Source organism: Setaria italica, chromosome V (assembly GCF_000263155.2).
Source record: "Setaria italica strain Yugu1 chromosome V, Setaria_italica_v2.0, whole genome shotgun sequence".
Classification (NCBI taxonomy): domain Eukaryota; kingdom Viridiplantae; phylum Streptophyta; class Magnoliopsida; order Poales; family Poaceae; genus Setaria; species Setaria italica.
The window spans coordinates 44,068,996-44,085,635 of NC_028454.1; the positions used below are offsets into that span (position 1 = coordinate 44,068,996).

A 16,640-nucleotide genomic window follows, 5' to 3' on the forward strand; every position below is an offset into this window, starting at 1 on the left:
AATGAGCAAGAAAAAAAAGGTGGTCGAGTAAATAATCAGTCAGTCACTGCACGGTGACGGCCTTTTTCTTATCAGGCAACCACGAGTCAACGCCAACAAGTCTTAGAAGGGAATTATAGGAGGTGGATTAACTATGAAGATCAATTAACTACCCGCATTTACATTTATGAATATTCCTGTTCTATATTGTCCCTAACCCACATTTATGAATATTCCTGTTCCTAAACTGGCTAAACTGCCCGTCATGCACACACTTGTCTGATGCAGCCAAGCCAAGCAATGACCATTCCTAATTACTAACAAAATACTGGCAGAACCTCAGCGAAACAGATATGTTGAATATTATGAAAGTACAACAGCCAGTAGAGTAGCATACAAATTTCTTAAATGTCAAAGCATGATCAAGCACTAAGTAACTTACGGGAAAACAGCAATAAATTCAAGCACAATTCAATCTGTCTTCCAGAAATTATTACACATCAAAGGCATACCATAGGCAAAAGATCACCATAAACGCCTGTATTCTTGAATCAATGCAGCCAGTGACTTGTGCATGCATCATCAAATCTTAATGTGGCACACATCACCTTTCATGTTGCCATCACTCCAAAACAGTTCATTCCTCAGCATCCTAACTTACCATCAGTTACTGAAAAAGAAGTAAAAATATTGTTAATGAAGGATATATACAATAACATAGCGCTTATTCTGAAAGACAAGAAAAGGAGCATTTAGATGGAATGAAATCTCTACCCTAAATAGTAGCAGTTTAACATTTTCACGCTTATGTTCAAAGATACTCCCTCCGTTCCAAAATGTAGGTCGTTTTAGCTTTTCTAGATACATAGATTTTGCTATGCACCTAGATATAAGGTCATGTCTAGATACAAAGCAAAATATATGCACCTAGAAAAGCCAAAACGACCTACATTTTGAAACGGAGGGAGTAGGAAGGAAGCAGCTTGATTTCGATGGAATCATTTCCCAAAAAAATAATTGCATTTCTACTTCCATATCTACGATGATGTTCATATTTTCAAATACCCCGCTAAATTCAACTATGGTATAGTCATATAGGACCAGAGCCTCATAGGTATGAGGTTGGACCATATTTTTAATTAACCCAGAGATAATGTCATATTCTGAAAAGGGTCCAGCTTTATACGCAGTAGACCTAAATCCTATGTGTTAAATTGGGCAAATAACAGGTGGAAACTTAGCAGATTTAGGGGAGTGGTATTTAGTATTTACTTAGCAATGTAACACGTCAACAATGGACTCAATAGCATTCAGAAGATAAGAAACTGAAATGCAGAGGAAGGATGAGCGATGGACAATGTTATGACTCGAAACAGAGAACAACCGAGGAGAACCACAGGGAGCCAGGGGCTATTATGTTTCAACTATAGAACTACCAATGAACCACAGATGACGAAGCATGCCAAAGTGCACAGCAAACAATAAGATTGCAAAAAAAAAAAGGAAAAGGAAGTGTTTTGATCACTCGAGAGCTAGCTGAACTCACTCACATTTCATTGGAGTCTATTAAAATGTAAAACAATAGAAACTGCAACAAACAATAACCAAACATTGATATATATACAGTAAAAGGTGAATGCAATTCATCGCCAAAACACAGGATTGAATGCTGCTGATCACTACAATGTTCGTTCCTTACCAATTTTGTCTATAAAGCCATTGGATTCGTTGCTGCTATCTTTATGCTAATGAAGATGAAATATGGCAGCTCTAATATAAATTACCTTGAAGAAGTTGCTGGACACATCTTATACTTTGGAGACACTACCATGGCAACAGATGACACGGGCACATGGTTCCCTTGCAGTTCCAAACTCGGTCACACCTTTCAGTTGGCTGTTTCCCATGTCAACTTCAAGAACATATGCCTTAGGCTGCCGGAATTCAGCCTTGGCAATCAAGAAGACAACATTTGAATCATCCATGCTGGGAGTGGGTAGAAAAACAGTGACGTTCTCCAAGTTTCGCCCTGGGTCGGCAGCCACACTGTTGCCCTGTGATGGTGCCTTCGGCCACAGCAGTTGGTACTCCAGCATTTGCTTTTGGATCTGTTCATTTAACTTGATGTCGTTTGCGTGGATTGGCAGGTAGTCAGCCTGCCAGTCCTCAAAGGAATTGGTCAGATTGCAGTTGCTCCATTTGGTGATCTCCCATCCTTCAAATCTGTAAGTGGGTATCCCTCCTTCCTTGTCTGAAGCAGGAAGGCGATTGAAGATGGTATCCAAATCAACAAACCTGAGGCAGCGCTTTTCCTTGCTGAAGGCAATTCCCCGGTACAGCTTTGGAGATCCAAAATTGATCCGAGACTCACCATTAGGTAGATACATTGCCCTCGGCCACGGCAAAGGCACGCCTCGGAGCTTGGGGGCGGGGAGGAGCACATCGCAGAGAAGGATACCCCTCCAGAGATCGACCCAGCCCATGGTACCGTCTTCACCCCCAAGCGTGATCACGGTGCTTGTGGTATGACTCAAAAGCCGACAAGCATCCGTATCCCTTGGGATCTCTATTGGGAACTCGCTCTGTGGCGCCTCCAGAGACACATCCTTGGATGTCCACCTCCTGATCTCTGATTGAAATAAGTGAAGCGTGAACACCTTATCGTCGCTTGTGGGCACCAGCGCGGCGACGGTGTAGTGGTTACCCCGAGGTAGGAGGCCCATATCGTCGTCACGGATGGAGAAAGGGCTGGGGTTGGGGATTTCTTTAAGCGACCTGCTGTCGACATGGTAGATGAAGTAGTCGCACTCCTCATAGAGGATGGGCTCACGGCAGCGGATGGCGACGCGGAAGAGGATTAGGCCTTCCACCACGCACAGGATGCGGGGAAGCTGCGAGAAGGCGCTGGATTCCAGTTCGGGGCAGTGCACGTACAGGCGGGAGGGGAGCGGTGGGCGCTCACTCCAGAAGGACGCCACGATTATCTCCGTATTCCTCGTCAAGCTAACGGCGGTGGTATGGTTGGGCTTGTTGCCGATGTAGGCATATCCGTCGAGAAGGACCTCCTCCAAGGCACAGGAGGCGGGAACAGGGGTGGCGGTTGCCATGGACGGGATTGGAGGCGGATCGATGGATGAAACCGCGGGTACGGGAGACGCGATGGGTGGCGCCGCCGCCGGACACGAAGAGGGAAGAAGGGAGGGAGGGGAAGGTGGGGGGTGCAAATCCTTTAGGGCTCGATTGCGTTGGTAGGGTTCGGAAATGCTCTTCGTAGTTCGGTGTGGTATAGGCCTGAGTGCGGCCCATTAACGAATGAAGGTGGCAGCCCGTAGCCCACGGACACAGGTCTTTTGTTATTTCTTTTTCGTTTGCTTACTGGTACAATATAATCCCTTGTTCGATAGTGGCATGGTTCACATCAACTTTCGTTAATTCTTGACGATTGCATCTGCACGAATACCGAATCACGCTGGTAAGATACAACTCCTGTACGGCATATAGATGCAGTTACTGCAAATAGTTTCAAAATATACTGGTAGTCAAAATCAAAATGGGTTGGTACTACAATTTGGAGCACTAATGAAGGAAAATCATACGACTAAGTGACTAATACATCATCTCCATCCTTTTCCAATGCCTGGTGTAATTAATGAAGAAGATTGAGATGCAAGACACTCCTGTAATTACTTAGAAAGATTTGTTTGATTCAGTAACTATGTTTTTGGATTAAATACTTATTCCATATTTGTGATTATTTTCAAATTATTATTATTCTATTGAATTCTACGTGTATTGCAAAATATAAATATTTTGTTGCCCGTAGCAAGATCCCAGTTGTACCAGATTCTTGAACAATTTGTTCGCCGCCAGGCTCAACATTCAGAAGGTCTGAACATTCAGCCACAGTCAGCGGGCTGATGCACGGGAAGTCGGGAATGGTCTTCATCCTCAATCTCGCCGCCCTTCGCCGCTGGGTTCCCCTTCCACCGGCGACTCATCGGTGTGCTTTTCCCACTCGCGCTTGCGGTTGCAGAGAAGAGTTTCTCATTTCTGAATCCTGCACTCCTGCTGAATCGGTGGGCGTGGGCCAGCAGGCCGTAATTGGGCTGAGGAGCCTATCCAGGCCCGAAGATACCGATACCACTGTCCCCTTGCCTAGGGCAAATGAGCCGCCAATGACTAGGTTCTCTGCCCGCGCCCGCCGCCCGCCGCCCGCCGCGTAACCCGACGATCTGAGATGGCCTAGGTCGCCGACGACTCGACATCTCTGTGCGGCGGGTGTGGACCCGTAGACGCGCCGAGCTACCGGCGACGACCACGGGCTGTCTCTACCGGCGACGCCCGTGACGCGGCGAGGACGTCGACCTCCTCTACGCAGCAGAGCTCTCCTCCGCCCTTGTGTCGCCTCACGCCGTTCGTCGAACTCGTGGTAAAGTAAGTTGCAACCGGCTCAGGCTCAATTTGTTGTCTGGGAACTCTAATGCTAGGACTCTTGTATGTATTCAACAGACATATCACCCCACTACGCAATGTCCCATCGTATGACCTCCTTCCTACCACCCAAATCTCCTCTGCAGGTCTTGAAACAGAAAGATGAGGTACACGGCACGGGAGATGGAGTTCATGGGCGGATCTACAAAAGTTTTGGTCTGCAACGACAGGGCGGCTTCTGCCCTAACTTCTCTTTCGAATTGGTTGGTTTTGAACAATAAAGTCAATTTTGATTCCCGTGAACCCAAGTTTACAGTGGCCAAATTCATGGAAATGCATATTTCGAGAAAAATTTTGAACTGGCATAAGATCAATGTACTGCCAACGCCTGAGATTCATCAAATCGTTCAAGAGTACTTTGATATCACCGAGAGACTTCGCACGGGCATTAAGGTTAACCCTGTGGCTGGGTAGGTTATCCTTGTGGGTTAACTGTTTTTTATTGTTTCAGTATTTCATGACTTTGCTTTGTCCTAATTTCCATTTTTTGGCCTGTAAACACTACAGCACTGCCAAATTTGAGGATTCAAGAGAATATGATTTTTTTCGCATTTTGGGAGTTCCGCTACTCCATGCACCTGCATTCAATGAGCAGGTATTGACTCCAATCATTTAGTTGTAACATAAATGATTATGCATGATAACATTTCTTTAGTATATCACACGTTGAAACCATTGTTGCTCAAAGTAAATTTGTTTAGTCCTGGATATATGATTGACACCATTATTAAGATTCCCAGGTGCACAGTCCGATCCCACCCTGATTAACCGGACTACACAACATAAAGTGTGATAAATTATGAACTTTATCAACCCCATGGTGAAACCATTCATATTGGACTCACCATTGTCAGTAACCTGGGAAAAAAAGAAAAGGGAGTTCTTAACTTTATGCAGATGTCTTATTTTCCAAATTTTATAAGATGAGCTTTCTCATTTTTCCAATCTTATAAATGAGCTTGCCTATGAACTTCTAGGTTTTTCCCTCATTAAAAGAGCAACTTGAGCCTGGACAAATTGGTATTTTGTATTTGAACGAGGAATTCAATACCATTTGTAAGGTACGAACCTTTACTTTAAGTGGAGTCTCTAATTTTTTAATAAGCTTTCTGGTTTTATATCTTCTGTATGTTTTATGCAGCACAATGGTATTGTATACATGTTAGTAGAAGATGAAGCCCTTCACAAGAAGAACCCTTTTGCTTCTTGGAAAACTATGGTATGTAACTATGTCATTGCATGCCCCTTCTGTGCATCTGTGTTTTGAAAATGGCAATTGTGCTGATTATTGTCTTGTTCCATGTTGATAATATTAGGTCGATGAAAAGGAAATATTTGTAGCTGGTGACTTTTCATCCACCAGGGTAAGGAATCAGCAGAGTGCTTTGTTTTTTCCCAACTGGTACAGTGTTGACTAGTCTAAGGTTGATGTTGTGTGTACTGTATTTTGTTGCAACAGGCACACATTAATCAGAAAGTGTACAAGTGTTCGAAATGTTTGGAGGAATTCTGCACAGAAATTAATTATGAAAGACATCTTGAAGCTCATGTGCCAACTTCCAAAGCTGCTCTGGTTTTTGCCTTAACAACCCCGCCTCCTCCTCCCAACAAAACACACGAGCTCTTTATATTGTTTCATTGAATCTTTGTCAATATTCTGTAGAATCGTTCATGGAACAAGGATGTGCTTGCGAAATACTGGGATCAGGTAAGCTATTTACACTGGGTTGCTTATTGTATAGTGTATATTGCTTTACATATTTTCATAGTTTTTTTCATGGTTTAGATTTCGGATGAAGATGCTTGTAGCATCCTGTTCGATGGTGATCAAACTGTAGAGGTATTTGTGAGCATTGACATTTCTTTGTACAATTTTATCGAGCTTCTATAATTTTGTGGTTGGCTTGACATGGAAAAAAAAATGTTTCTAGAAATCACATGGATCACCTATCAAGCCAATTTTCGAGAACTGGATACTTGGACCAGAATTTCTTGTAACACCACCTGAGGTGAGGGATGCTCTGAAACAGCTGAAACAACTGAAGGTAAAGATTGTTGACTCAAACTGTTCATATTCATCAACATCAACATGTATAATTTGTATCCACCCACCCCTATTTCTCTATAGCGTTTTATGGAAGGGGATAGGCAGAAGCCATCGTCTGATGTGCTTCTAGCTGTCCTAGAAGTCGGAAGTGAGGGCACTATCTTCTCCACCAATTTGCCCGAAGGAGGTTTTTCCTTTGTGGAGGCAGGCAAAAGTCAGAATACAACGAGAACCATGCTAACATATTTTAGCTTGAGAGTTGAAGAAGTGTTGGTAATGGAACTTACTTAATTGTTATGAAGTTTCTTTTCAATTGTTCCTGACTACAAATATGACATCAGGCTAAAAAGTGGTATACTGAAAAGACGGTGCAAGCAAATCTAGTGATGGAAGAACTTTTGGCGCAATATACTGATCCAAGGTTTGCTGCTGAGTTCATCCAAAAGTCACATTTTGAAATATTTTTTTACTAAGAGCTATGTTCTGTGATTTGCAGCCAGTAAATAAATTTGTACTAAAAGCTATGTTATGTGACTTGCAGCCAAGAATTGGCATCTGCCAGCATTGAAAATGTTGAGGACCTCGAAGGCAAGGATATTGCTTCCATTGTGTCGGAAACTTCAACAAGTTCTCATGTATCAGGTGATGTGGTCCATACAGAGGAAAAAGATGAGGAGCGAAAGTTATTACCAGCTGATATAGCCCATTTGCCTGAGCTTCTTGGGTAAGTTCTCTAGTATCCATTTCTCCTTTTCATGTAATAAAAAAATTCGATGAAAGAGATAGAAATTCTTAATTCTCTATGGATTATCATGCAATGAGCATATTTGCTAGATATGTAGATAGCCCAAGACTAATATTTTTTTTACATGCAGTGAAGAATATTTCCCAAACTTCGTATCGAGAAAAACATTGGTTAGGTTGTTCACTCTTTTCAATAAGGATGTAGTTACAGCTTTGACACGAACTGGGAGGAAAATTGCTAAACGTTTGCTGAACTACATATTGAAAGCTCATAAGGCTGGCCACTGCTGGAATGGGGAATGGAATATACTTGACATTCGGGTTCGTGGGGATGGTGCAACATTAATCATTGACAAGATGCCAGTAAATGCAACTAAAGATGGAATTGTTGCTGACCTTCAGAAGTTCATAGTCCTCTTGTGCCCGTATTACAAGATTGAAGGCATCAAGGGTCCAGCCTATTTTGACGAATTTCATTCTGATGTGATGTCTCTCCCTGAGCTTAAGTCTGAAAAATTTGAGATTTTCCAGAAGTTTCTTGCTGACCATATGGCTTTTCTGCCACCAGCGTCCACGTCAAATTTGCTTGAAAGGCTCTTCAAATTGTGTGATGACGTCCGTAGACAGAATGGACATTTTACATATCATCCCCTTCAGCGCTTAGATTGCCTTGGGTGGACAAAAATAGGTGATATCATGCCATATCACAAGGTGTTCCACTATGACAAAACTATTGTAGAACCATACAAAGATAATTACTGGGATCTCCTCAGATTTGTGAGGAATTTCAGTAATCATGGCTTGCAATTCACACAGGTATATAGTTTCTGTATTCTATCTGTACACATGTATTGTATAAACATGAATTGTATCTGTTCCTATCCACATAGTTTCTGTACTGTTCGTATCCCGTACATGTTGTATCTGTTCTACTCTTCTAGTTCAAACATGAATATATAGTTTCTACATAAAAACTAACTCCATATTATTTTCGGATGAAGATCGATGGAGTTCAATCAATAGAAGATCCTGTTATACTAGATATTATGGTTGCATATGACCTTGGCAAATTTATTACAAAGCTGGTTCTGCATGTGTTATATGTGTTTGAAAAACCAAAAAGGTGTGTCTATTAATATCTCTGTCTGTCTTTATCTATACATTTTGTTGGAATATGTTCTAACATAAATCTTTTTTCTTCTTAGGCTTGTCAGCACTTGGAATGCATACAAAACATCCGAGTGAGTTTTGTGTTTGAGTTTTCTTTTGTTGGGGTTAGAAAAGGGATCTAACCTTTGCCACTCTTAAGAATGGCACATTCCTGAGAAAGAGATTGCAATCCCTGAAGTGGGTGGCATTCAGGATGTGTCGTTCTGTGGGAAAAACTTAATTCCCTGTTCTGTTTGGGAAGACTTCATACAGTCTGAGTTTATTTTATGGTTATGGATGCAGTGATGCAACTGAGGAAATCGATGAAGATGGGACTGAGGAAAATGAAGGAATTTGAGGCATCTGCAGGTAACAAATTTAATAAACATTACAGGTCATTGTTTCCTTGTAAACTGAAGGGCTCGTCATGATGTATGTTCAGCTTATCGCTCTCTAAATGTCAACATTCTTCCTTGTTGCAGTTGCTTCCTGCTCCCGGAGCTCCTGAGATGCCCCCACCCCACCCCACCCGTCAGGCTTTTGAGATGGAACTAACACCCACCCCACCCGTCAGGCTTTTGAGATGGAACTAACACCCACCCCACCCGTCAAGGCATCCCCGAGAATTGTCCCTATAATTTTGCTGCGTGACTTCAAATGTGATTGAACACGCAAAGAGGCCATTTTAGTTACTTCGGTCTTTTGAGGTGGAACTAAGATCCCTGAGAATCTTCAGTTACTTCTGTCTTTTGAGATGGAATGTTTTAGTCAAAATTAGCTTTTGAAAATTATTCTAAACCTGAGGTTATGAATTTTGGATGTCTTAATGCCTCATCTCTCAAGCGATTGTTCGCTTTTGTTCACCGCTCAATGAACATCCTCATGGTCATATGGATATGCTAACCTGGTCAGCCTTGCCTGTTTGTTCTAGTACCTGTACTTCGGTTGTTTGTAAATTGGACGTACTCCTAAAATACTTTAGCATCCGTCGTGTACTAAGAACAGCCGTTCACCATCCGCCGGATCTCTCCACGAGCAGCCGTCGGGCTCCGACGCTGGTATTACACCTCTTGTAGTTGTTTCTCCCGTCCATGCACCTTCTTAGCAAATACATGAACGGAACAGGGACCCAATCCAATAGCTAAGAGGCCAGCAAAATTCACGGATCACATTTGGAGCACTAATGAAGGAAAATCATACGACTAAGTGACTAATACATCATCTCCATCTTTTTCCAATGCCTGGTGTAATTAATGAATAAGATTGAGATGCAAGACACTCCTGTAATTACTTAGAAAGATTTGTTTAATTCAGTAACTATGTTTTTGGATTAAATACTTTTCCATATTTGTGATTATTTTCAAATTATTATTATCCTATTAAATTCTACTTGTATTGCAAAATATAAATATATAAATGTTTTGTTGCCCGTAGCAAGATCCTAGTTGTACCGGATTCTTGAACAATTTGTTCGCTGCCAGGCTCAACATTCGGAAGGTCTGAACATTCAACCACAGTCAGCGAGCTGATGCACGGGAAGTCGGGAATGGTCTCCATCCTCAATCTCGCCACCCTTCGCCGCCGGGTTCCCTTCCACCGGCGACTCATCGGTGCGCTTTTCCCACTCGCGCTTCACCTCGCCTGCTCCGTCCGTCGGGAGTGATCAGAGGTTGCTTCGGGTACGAATGTACGATGGCTTTGACTCCTCCAGGTCCCGCATGAGGGGGTCGGAGCGGCACGTGCCCTTGCCCGACCGCGAGGTCGGGAGGTCAGGGAGCGGGCTGCTCTTGCGCATCGTGCGGCCTTAGATATAAATAAATAGTAAAATCTATGTATTAGAAAATTCAAAACGGTTTGTGTACATGTACATGTACATCCTTCCAAATACATATGAATTCAAACCGGTTTGTGTACATATCTCTAATACATAGCTCCACGGTGGCACCGATCGACACATAGGAGCTCGGGTCCATCTGTCAGCCCGGCTGGACCGCTCGGCCCATCTATGGAACCCTGTCAACAGCGACAAGGTCCAGCTCCCACCCCTGACAGGAGTCGACGACGACTTACTGATGCACAGCCACTGCCTCCTCTCCGACGAGCCGGCCGCCCCCGGCTGCGTCGTGCTGCTCGTCGAGGGCTTGGGTGACACCATCAGGTACTGCCATCCTAGAGATGACCAGTGGATGAAATGCTACGAGGGCGGGGACGAGATCGATGGCCTTGTTTAATTACCTCAAAATCTAACTTTGGTATGAAAAAGAAGATTTTCCATCACATCAAATTTACGGTATATGCACGGAGTACTGAATGTAGACGAAATTAAAAACTAATTGCACGGTTTGGTTATACTTTGCAAGACGAATCTTTTGAGCCTAATTAATCAATATTTGGACAATAATTCACAAATACAAACGAAACGCTACAGTGCTGACGCAATGATTTTGGTTGTCCAAAATCGGGCAACTAAACAGGCCCGGAGTTAGCGTTCACAAGATGGATTTCTCGGAGAGACGGTGGTGCAGCGTGTACTATGATCTTGGGGGGCCGTGCTTTTCTCCTGTCCCGATTCTACTTTGGCGCGTCATGCTCTGCCGGCGAGTATGGGCTGGTGCCCAACCGTGTGTATTTCGTGTTTGATCGCAACAACACCCTGCAGGTGTCCGATGTGCAAGAGGGGACTTACCAACTGCATAAACTCGATGAAGCTCCGGAGATGGACAAAGCATTCTGGTTGCTCCCAAACTAATCCATAGGGACCGATTAAGGATGTATTTTCTAATAATCGACAATGTTAATTAACATATACTAGTCCATCAACCCGTGCTCCCGCACGGGTTAATATTTTTAGAAGCTATTGTATTTGAAAATTATTTAGAAATTAAACTCCTAGCTAATAATCAAAATTGATTACCTACTACTCTCTTATTTTTTTCAATACGTCAACATAATACTTATATAGATATGTACCTATCTTTATCCAATTGTGATTGATTTTTAATTAATAATTACTCTATGAACTTTTTCATCCATATTCATACTTTTTCCATTTTGTATCGCACCTCCAATCCTCCATACATTATGTTTAGCATACAAATCAATATTTTTCATCGATTCCTCACTACATGTATAAATGGTCTAAATGGTGACACTCATCGTGTGTATATACTTTAACTTAGTATTTTTATATTAATAATGACATAAATAGGTAATTTAGAATCATATATTAGTTTATTTTTGACATTTATGTATGATGCACATGAATATAATTAGATTAAGATTTAGATGTTTAATTTAGGTTATTTTTAAAAACAACTTACGTGGGTAATATAGATAAAATTTTAGAATGATATTTTAATTTATGCTTTATAATGATATGTATTAGTAAATTGGATGAAGATTATGGGATTACTTTAGATTATTTTTTATAATAGCTGAGCTCGGTAATTTAGATATAGGTTTAGAGCTCATTTTTGAATATTTTCACAATGATAGTGGTGGGTAACTTTTTAGAAAATATAATAGATCAATGGCTATGATTATTAGATTTTACAGGATTGGTGTTTGATGTTTTTGATTTTTATGAGAATTTGTCTCTTTTTTTTCTAGCTTGTCTGATGGGAACTAATGCGGAGTCTCCAATGGAAAAAAAAATGGGACTACATTGCTAAAAAATATTACCATAAGCTACCTCTCGTTTGATAAATATTCAAACACAATAGATATATATACTTATTATCTTCATCCAATTGTGATAGATTTAGTTAGTAATTACTCTATAATATTTTCATCCACATTTATAATCTTTAACTTTTCCCTTTGCATCGCAGGTATGCGCTTGAATTTGTTTAATGAACCCTAAGTTTGTGATACAATTTTAACATAGAAATCTATATTCTCGTCACTTTCTCTATATCTTTATAAATGGTGACACATCATGTGTGTAGACCTTAATTATTATATCATATACCAATAGTGCAAGATATAGACGATTTAGAATCATATATTGTTGTATATTTTAATTAAGGTTATTTGATTCAAACATAGGGTTATCATGTTATTTTTAATAATGGTATGTGTGGGTAATATAGATGCAAGTTTTTAAGTAATAGTGGTGGGCAATTTGGTTGCAAATTAGGGGGTTATTTTAAATATTATTTATAATGGCATAAGTGGGTAATTTTGATGAAGATTAGGGGGTTACTTATTTTATTTTATATAATGGCAGATGTGGGTAATTTATATATAGATTTAGGGGGTTACTTTAGGCTATTTTCATAATGGCATAGGTGGGTAATTTTTTAGAAAACACAATAGATTTAATGGCTATGATGATTTGAATCTATTGATCAATGGTCGGATGTTTTGCTTTTTTGTGAGAATTTCTAGGATTTCTCTCTTTTTCTAGAGTGTCCACCTAGGAATCCTAGGTGGCTTTACCTGGAGGCTTCAAAAGGAGCCTCCAATTAGTAATAGTAAGATAGTTATTAGTATTCCTTCCGTTCCTAATTGTAGGTCGTTTTAGCTTTTTTAGATTCATAGATATTATTATGCATCTAGATATAGTGTATGTCTAGGTGCATAATAATATCTATGAACCTAGAAAAATCAAAACGACCTACAATTTGAAACGGAGGGAATAGTTGTTATAAAGTCTTTGCCGTTTCATTGGCAACGCCTTCCATTTTTTTTGATATGTTAATGTCGTTTCTGATTGTCTCTCTCTCAAAATTTTCCTCCACCTTAAGAAAGCTTTCACATTGTAATCTCATGGAAAAATCTAACAGTTCGCTGGCATGATATCGCTGCTGAAGTCAACGAAGCTCCGGAGGTGGACAAAGCGTTCTGGTTGCTTCCGACTAATCCGTAGCGAGATTATTTAGGGATGTGTTAGTTGTTAGTACAAAGCATTTGCCCCTTAATGATGTCCTATAATTATGTCATTTCTAATTGTCTCCGTTTTAACTCTTTATTCTTTTCCCTTTTTTTCACCTTTATAAGAAAGCTCGCATTGCCATCTCAGGGGGAAAAGAGATAAAGATCCCACCTTTTATTGTGATGATGCTATTGGCAATTCGACATTATCACATTGCTTGACCTAATGCTGCATGGTCCCATGGTCCAGGTGATTCCAAATCCAAATACTGAAGAATAAATCAGCTCCCCATGGGAGTCAATGAATCGATAAAACAGCAAGTCACAAATCATCACCAAAATAATCACATTTTAGATTTCACCATAACCATGAAGTTATCGAACAAATGTTCTGTACAACAATCCTGTGAACATCATCTTGGCATGCAATCATGTGCCACCAAAACTTCAACCTTCCACAACACTACACCAGAGTTACAAATCTTACCAATACCTAAAGTAGCAGAACACTAGAGAAACTTCTTCTCAAGTCTCTGCAGATGCTACAACAGTTCTGCTGCACCTTCAAAGTTCAAACGAACAATTGTCCTGCTGTGGCTATTGTACAACCCAGCAACGCGCCAGCAACCACCTGGGTGCAATTTAACGCTCAAGAAGTTAGCAAGGTATAAAAAAAGATAGTTCATGAATGTATGCCACAACAACATAGTGGTGCTGACGAAGCTGCATGATGTGATAGCAGATAAACATGTCTTGCCAACTAAAATGGGGGTATAGTGATGTGGGGACGGCCAGTTTGAGGTTCACTTGGCATCCACATAACCACAGTGCCAATAAACCATCGCTTTCATTTTGCCAAATAACAATAAAATGCACAATAAAAGGACATCTGAACAAACCTGGGTTGGTGTATGGCCTAAAAGTTCTCGCAGTGGTCTTGCTTCAGACAAGGGATGTTCAGAAGGAAGTTCACAAACTATTTGATTCAATACCTGAATATTTGAGAAAACAAAAATTCAACATAAGCACAGAGATTAGCACAAATCTCATCATAATACGTACAGATCTAGCACAGGGTTGTAACAATGTATGTTAATGATACAGAAAAGCTACTGAACAAAGAGTAGAGATGACACGCAAAGAGTTAGTAATACCTCTGCTTGCTTTCCAGCATGCAATCTGATACCAGAGGCATCGTACATCACCTGCAAGTCACAGAATGGAAATTTCTGAGACCTCAGCATTTGGAACTAACTGAAAGAAAATCAGCATAAACTTATGCACAATGCCCACACTCAACACCATAATATCTGACTCAAAAATGGAAATTGCTTCCAAGCAACAACAATATAAATGCTCATTTTCTTCTATCATGAAGGAAGCAAAACCACTTTGGAAGGAAGAGGGGTTGGGATGGATAACTGATAACCTACCACACTTGCAAATATAGTTGCTGTTGCAAAGAGGGAGCAATTAAAGCCATCTTGGAATCCAATCGCTACTGCTAGTGCTGTAACCGTGGCTGAATGTGATGATGGCATGCCGCCAGAGCCAATAAGCTGCTTAGGATCCCATCTGTTCTCCTTGTACCTTTGTTCAAAATAAGAACAGATAAAACTCACTGCAGCATGGGAAACTGTATAAACACATGTTCAGACTTGAACAGAAAAATTCATTGCCGATCTTACACAAGGCTCATGCTAATATATCTATCTATATCGAAAAACTATAGGACAAATATGGGAAGAAAAAAATGGCCCTTGATACAAAAGCATTCTTTTGCCAAACTAAACATTACAATAGGCCAGGACACACATCTCTAAGACAAACCAAATAGGACATTCATATGTGTAAGCATAACAAGAACTCCGTGTCCCTGCTGTGCCTGCACTGTTGGAAGAGCACAACTCAGGGGCTCCTTGACCATGTTACTGGGAATCAAGGTCCAGAAACATTGTGGAGAATTCGAATTTTTTTTAGAAAAAAAGGTCACCCTGTTTCGTCTTATATATGCATTACTGGTAGAATGATCAAGGATCCCTGAATGAAACATGCAATTCAAAATGCGACTGTCATATGTGAATTCCACAACCGCAGGTCCTACTGCTACAAATGTACAAGGGTGTACACAGCCAGCAAACTGCACTTTATCTATGCATTCCAGACAAACAATCTAAAGGGCACCCCAGAAAGAAAAAAACAGAGACACACCAATTCTCCTTGATTTTTTTTCGAGTACAACTCCCCCTGATTTTGACCAGATCAAGGCCAATTCCTGTTGCTTCCAGCTCAGTTCACCAAAATTACCCAAAATTCTAAGGAAATCCATCATGTAAGAGGCCATTACATTCCCAATCTACATTCCTCTAGCTCTAGGCAAAGGGAAGAAGAAGAATGAATAATTTTAAGCTGTGCCAAACAGGGCCTGGGAGGAATGAATCGGTTATGCTCGGGCGCTCGGCTCTCCAACAAATGGAACATGCAAACAATGTCAAGAGACGGCTTTGACCATCGGAACCGCACGCGGATCCGATGACTCCCGCGCCCGATTCCGCGGTCAAACACCAGCGGGCGTCCAAGGTGAAGGCAGGGAGAAAAGAGAAGAGATGCCGTCGGACGTACCACGTGACGAAGAACTTGATGGACTGCGCGATGGCGAATCCGAGCATGGCGGCGACGAGGGGGTAGTTGTGGAAGACTGCGAGGTAGGAGAATCCCGCTGCCGCCGGCGGCGAGGCGTCGTCGGCAGCACCACCGTCCCCCATGGCCGAAGAATCCCTGGCTCCTGGATGGACGGCCCCGGCCCGGCGCTGCCTTGCCTAATCCTGCCCAGGCCCCCCTCCCCGCAGCGCGCGCCCTTCGCTATATATACAGCCTATCTATCCCCGCGCTCCCCGTTCGCTAAAAATTCCTCCTTTGCGTCGCACGGGGCGTGCACCGCAGCCGCACCACCAATGGCGACGGCGATCCGCCGCTCTATTCCTGTTGCTGCTGGATTTGCTTGCTTCCTGCTCTGCTCTGCTCTGCTCTGCTCTGGGGAAGAATGGAGGGATGGACGAGCTCTTCCCTCTTATTGGACGTGGGCTCTGAAATTTTCTGTCTGATGATTGGAGGGAGGAGGCATCAAACGGGAAGCCTCCGGGTCTGGGCGAATATGCCAATGGAGCAGGGTGTTTGGGCTGTAGCAAGCTCTGGCTGCTGGTCCAGAATTAATTTGGCGACCCGGTAGATCCGGCCTGGCGTAACCCTCCCTTGGCTGTCACGTCCCTCCCTTGGCGTGATTGCGAAAGCAACAACAAACAACGGCAGCCTCAGCTTACGGTGCCAAGACAGTGACAAGCTGGGTCTGGGTGTG

The 16,640-nt window shown here is 42.0% G+C and overlaps 3 protein-coding genes across 6 annotated transcripts; 1 reads left to right on the forward strand and 2 right to left on the reverse strand.

Moving 5' to 3' along the window:
• Positions 1–314: 314 nt before the first annotated feature.
• LOC101783660 lies at positions 315–3,230 on the reverse strand. The gene is made up of 2 exons (XM_004970891.2): positions 1,764–3,230; positions 315–649 (listed from the first exon to the last, which is right to left on the reverse strand). Exon 1 carries the CDS (start codon positions 3,084–3,086, stop codon positions 1,788–1,790), a length of 1,299 nt encoding a protein of 432 aa, XP_004970948.1. The 5' UTR covers positions 3,087–3,230; the 3' UTR covers positions 315–649; positions 1,764–1,787.
• A 907-nt stretch (positions 3,231–4,137) lies between these two features.
• LOC101784064 lies at positions 4,138–9,337 on the forward strand. 4 transcript variants are annotated; one of them, XM_022826969.1, is made up of 18 exons: positions 4,139–4,408; positions 4,557–4,880; positions 4,978–5,065; positions 5,448–5,531; positions 5,612–5,689; positions 5,787–5,834; positions 5,930–6,043; positions 6,134–6,178; positions 6,257–6,310; positions 6,402–6,515; positions 6,599–6,790; positions 6,859–6,938; positions 7,059–7,241; positions 7,393–8,077; positions 8,263–8,384; positions 8,467–8,502; positions 8,714–8,779; positions 8,893–9,337. In XM_022826969.1, exons 2-17 carry the CDS (start codon positions 4,573–4,575, stop codon positions 8,766–8,768), a joined length of 2,286 nt encoding a protein of 761 aa, XP_022682704.1. In that variant the 5' UTR covers positions 4,139–4,408; positions 4,557–4,572; the 3' UTR covers positions 8,769–8,779; positions 8,893–9,337. The 4 variants fall into 4 exon arrangements, with proteins under 4 accessions (XP_004970950.1, XP_022682704.1, XP_004970949.1 ...); XM_004970892.4 differs by having other exon boundaries at positions 4,140–4,413; XM_022826970.1 differs by lacking the exon at positions 4,139–4,408 and having other exon boundaries at positions 4,540–4,880.
• A 4,277-nt stretch (positions 9,338–13,614) lies between these two features.
• LOC101784880 (uncharacterized membrane protein YuiD) lies at positions 13,615–16,454 on the reverse strand. Its single transcript, XM_004970895.2, has 5 exons — positions 15,908–16,454; positions 14,719–14,875; positions 14,440–14,490; positions 14,185–14,277; positions 13,615–13,916 (listed from the first exon to the last, which is right to left on the reverse strand). The coding sequence occupies exons 1-5, from the start codon at positions 16,048–16,050 to the stop codon at positions 13,857–13,859; spliced, it is 504 nt and encodes a 167-aa protein (XP_004970952.1). The 5' UTR covers positions 16,051–16,454; the 3' UTR covers positions 13,615–13,856.
• Positions 16,455–16,640: the final 186 nt, after the last annotated feature.

What these genes read in the sequence shown, in the direction of transcription:
- LOC101784064 (XM_022826969.1), top strand. Translation starts at nt 4,573, where the DNA reads ATGAGGTACACGGCACGGGAGATGGAGTTCATGGGCGGATCTACAAAA. An exon ending in CACCTGCATTCAATGAGCAG is followed by an intron (nt 5,066 to 5,447) that starts GTATTGACTCCA and finishes ATGAACTTCTAG; the next exon opens with GTTTTTCCCTCATTAAAAGA. An exon ending in CAACTTCCAAAGCTGCTCTG is followed by an intron (nt 6,044 to 6,133) that starts GTTTTTGCCTTA and finishes AATATTCTGTAG; the next exon opens with AATCGTTCATGGAACAAGGA.
- LOC101784880 (XM_004970895.2), bottom strand. Translation starts at nt 16,050, where the DNA reads ATGGGGGACGGTGGTGCTGCCGACGACGCCTCGCCGCCGGCGGCAGCG. An exon ending in ATGCTGGAAAGCAAGCAGAG is followed by an intron (nt 14,278 to 14,439) that starts GTATTACTAACT and finishes TCAAATATTCAG; the next exon opens with GTATTGAATCAAATAGTTTG. An exon ending in TAGGCCATACACCAACCCAG is followed by an intron (nt 13,917 to 14,184) that starts GTTTGTTCAGAT and finishes AATTGCACCCAG; the next exon opens with GTGGTTGCTGGCGCGTTGCT.
- LOC101783660 (XM_004970891.2), bottom strand. Translation starts at nt 3,086, where the DNA reads ATGGCAACCGCCACCCCTGTTCCCGCCTCCTGTGCCTTGGAGGAGGTC.